This window comes from Anarrhichthys ocellatus, unplaced genomic scaffold (assembly GCF_004355925.1).
Source record: "Anarrhichthys ocellatus isolate YVR2014 unplaced genomic scaffold, GSC_Weel_1.0 scaffold6295, whole genome shotgun sequence".
Classification (NCBI taxonomy): Eukaryota; Metazoa; Chordata; class Actinopteri; order Perciformes; family Anarhichadidae; genus Anarrhichthys; species Anarrhichthys ocellatus.
Genome location: NW_022286269.1, coordinates 1 through 2,984, shown reverse-complemented (window position 1 = coordinate 2,984; position 2,984 = coordinate 1). Strand labels below are relative to the sequence as shown.

General features: G+C 42.1%; 1 protein-coding gene and 1 non-coding gene across 2 annotated transcripts; both read right to left on the bottom strand.

Annotated features, from left to right (window-relative positions):
* Positions 1–29: 29 nt before the first annotated feature.
* LOC116380165 (nucleolin-like) lies at positions 30–2,966 on the bottom strand. The gene is made up of 7 exons (XM_031842117.1): positions 2,640–2,966; positions 2,248–2,394; positions 1,813–1,896; positions 1,517–1,640; positions 1,077–1,213; positions 571–697; positions 30–278 (listed from the first exon to the last, which is right to left on the bottom strand). The coding sequence occupies exons 1-7, from the start codon at positions 2,857–2,859 to the stop codon at positions 86–88; spliced, it is 1,032 nt and encodes a 343-aa protein (XP_031697977.1). The 5' UTR covers positions 2,860–2,966; the 3' UTR covers positions 30–85.
* On the bottom strand, positions 827–964 carry LOC116380166 (small nucleolar RNA SNORA57). The gene has a single exon (XR_004212513.1). It is a non-coding gene; the product is annotated as a small nucleolar RNA SNORA57 (small nucleolar RNA).
* Positions 2,967–2,984: the final 18 nt, after the last annotated feature.

Sequence of the window (2,984 nt, the reverse complement as noted above, 5' to 3'; positions counted from 1 at the left end):
CTGAGCAACCACATGCGTGTCAAGAAATGGAGGGTGTGGTACAATATTCTTAGACTGTAACAAGTAGTATACTAAATGGAATTATTCATCCCAATGATATGTTCATACATAGCTTTACAAGGTGTCTAAGGAGCTTACCTGGTCCCGCGGCTCCCCCTTTCTGGCTCTTATCTCCAACATAGTCGACCATGATGGACCTCCCCTGTACGTCAGCTCCCTGAGCCTCCTCCAGCATCTTCTCGGCTTCAGCCTCAGATTTGAACTCGATGTAGGCAATGCTGTCAAAAGGGAAAAAGAAATGACTTCTCTAGAACACGATAAGGAGACATACTGAGTGCTGGTCATGAATGGCAGGTTTGCGTACCGGAAAACAAAAGCCAGACACGTTGATGCTTCAAAATGGCGATGCCTTTGCAATTGTGATGATATGGGTAAGTGTTTCCATCACAGTTTGGATGCGCATAGGTTAGCTTCTAGGACTCAAGGAGCTTTGTGTTCCTTATATATTCTCCCTAGCAACATCATCCAGACTAACATTTACTTCTCTATTAACAGCTGGCTTCTTCTTACCCTCTATTTGAACCGTTCTGGCCTGGAGGTAACCTGACGTCAACGGCATCTTCAAAGACTTCCTTCAAGTCCTCAACAGTAGCGGAGAAGGGAAGGTTCTTCACAAACAGTGTCCGTGCATCCCTCTCTGTGGGAACAAATGGCAATGTCAGTATTAGGGCTGGCTTCCTCTCAATATTCTGAAAAATTATTAATTCCCCAAAATTCAGACTTGTCTTGATAGAATAGACAATTTGGATATTCAAGGTAAATGTAAGAATGTTACAGCGATTGAGGATAGAACCGGCAGACGATAACACACACCGGTACCGAAGACATAGCACTGCATTTATTTTTCCTCCGTACATTTCACACACGAGTACTGAGCAACCACATGCGTGTCAAGAAATGGAGGTGCTTGTGGCAATTTAAGTGTAAATGTAGAAATATCTCAAGTTGACTGCCTGGAAACATCCCAGTTTGACTTTCCTATACGTACACCGGCAGATGAAAGCCATTTGTTTTACCTTTCTTGCCCTCCTGTGAGCTGTCCTTGCTTCGGGCCCGATCCAACTTCAACTCCTGACCCATGACCTTCTTGCCGTTGAGCTCCAGTGCCTTCTGAATGTCCTCCTCACATGAAAATTCCACATAACCAAATTTCCTGTTGAAGCAAGTCATGCAAGAGCCATTAGTCATTAGACAGAAAAGAGATGAAAGCAATGTTTAAAACAATGTATTGTGTTGCATCTACACAAAGATTTCAGTTTGAGAATATATCAAAGTCTGCAATATGAAAAGAAAATCTACCAGAAGGCAAAAAACACTAGGGTATTCAATTTACAATCACATAACTTGAGAATATGTAAGCACTCAATTTAACTAAACCCTGAGTTTAGATATTCCACAAACACATCTGTGCATTACAAACAAGTACTGATGATCTATTGTTTCATTGATCGCTTACTTAGATCCACCCAACCGGACATCAGCGACCTCAAGGCTGTTCTTGGTGAAGAATTTCCTCAGGGCTTCTTTGATTTCATCAAAGTCTTTGTTGGAGTTCAAGTTTCCAACAAACAGAGAGAACCCTAATAAATGAGAGAAATTACAATCAAGTTTGATATTTTACACTGAACAGTAGCAATTATGCCAGACAGATTCAGAATAATGAAGGTGACATCAGACATCAGAATTAAGTCCCTTGTTAATCATCATGATGAAATGTTGCATTTGATTGACGGGTCAGTGCTTCATTCCTACCTTCGCCCTCTGCCTTTGCTTTCTTGGCAGCAGGTGTGTCCTTCTTGCCCTCTGCCTTCCTCTTGGCAGGCGTCGCTAGGGCATCTGAAGACACAAGTGTTGCAAAATGTTCAATTCAGACATCGATTACACCAAAACAAAGGAATAAAGTCCAGAACAGACACATTGGGTTAAACCGTACTAAAGGCACGTTTAACATGCTTCAGTTAACTAGTTGAAAAACACTAGTATCCGTTTCTAGTTGCCTTCATCAATATGGCATCTTTTCATGGTGTAATTTACTTTATTTAAAAATTAAATGAAACTATAAATGCGCCTTCAAACAGATGATACTCTGGGGATTGATTTGTGTATTAAATTGAGTGTCATTTAGAATGATAGGGCCAAAATTTGGCAGACGAACCACTTTTTCATATTTTCAACACCAAAACTCACCATCATCTTCCTCATCATCATCGTCGTCATCGTCGTCGTCGTCTTCCTCGTCATCATCTTCCTCCTCAGAGTCTTCCTTGGCCTTGACCATACCTGCTTTCTTTGCCTTTGCTGGAGCGGGAGTGGTGTCCATCTCTTCCTCAGACTCTGGAGAAGCACAAGCATTGTCGAGTTATTATCAGAGTCAATGGGACCAAATTCAACCACTGACCACCTGCCAACATCAGATTCATAATAAAGGTGACATCATACAAAATCAGTATTAAGTCCCTTGTTGATCATCATATATTCTCTAATGACTGCAGCACACAAGTCAGAAAGTCCACATTGACTTTCTACCTCTAACATTTCAGATAAACTCAAAATGAAGGGATTGAAAAGGGTTTTCTAACCATCTTCTTCATCGTCGTCTTCAGACTCCTCCTTGGCAGCCTTTCCAGCTTTTTTGGCTGGTGCGGCCTTCTTGGGAGGTGGGGCCTCTTCTTCGGACTCATCTTCATCAGAGGACTCTGCAGGTTTAGCCTTCACTGGGGCCTTGGCAGCAGGTTTAGCTCCTTTCTTGGGTGGTGGGGCCTCTTCTTCAGACTCATCTAGACAACACACAAGAATCATGAATTTTCACAAAAAAGGGCGTGCATGGTACATAATCTTAATCTACAGAGACAATCTCCCTTTAAATTCCACCAAAAGCCACAAAAGGCCAGAATGTTACAGCGATTGAGGATAGAACCGGCAGA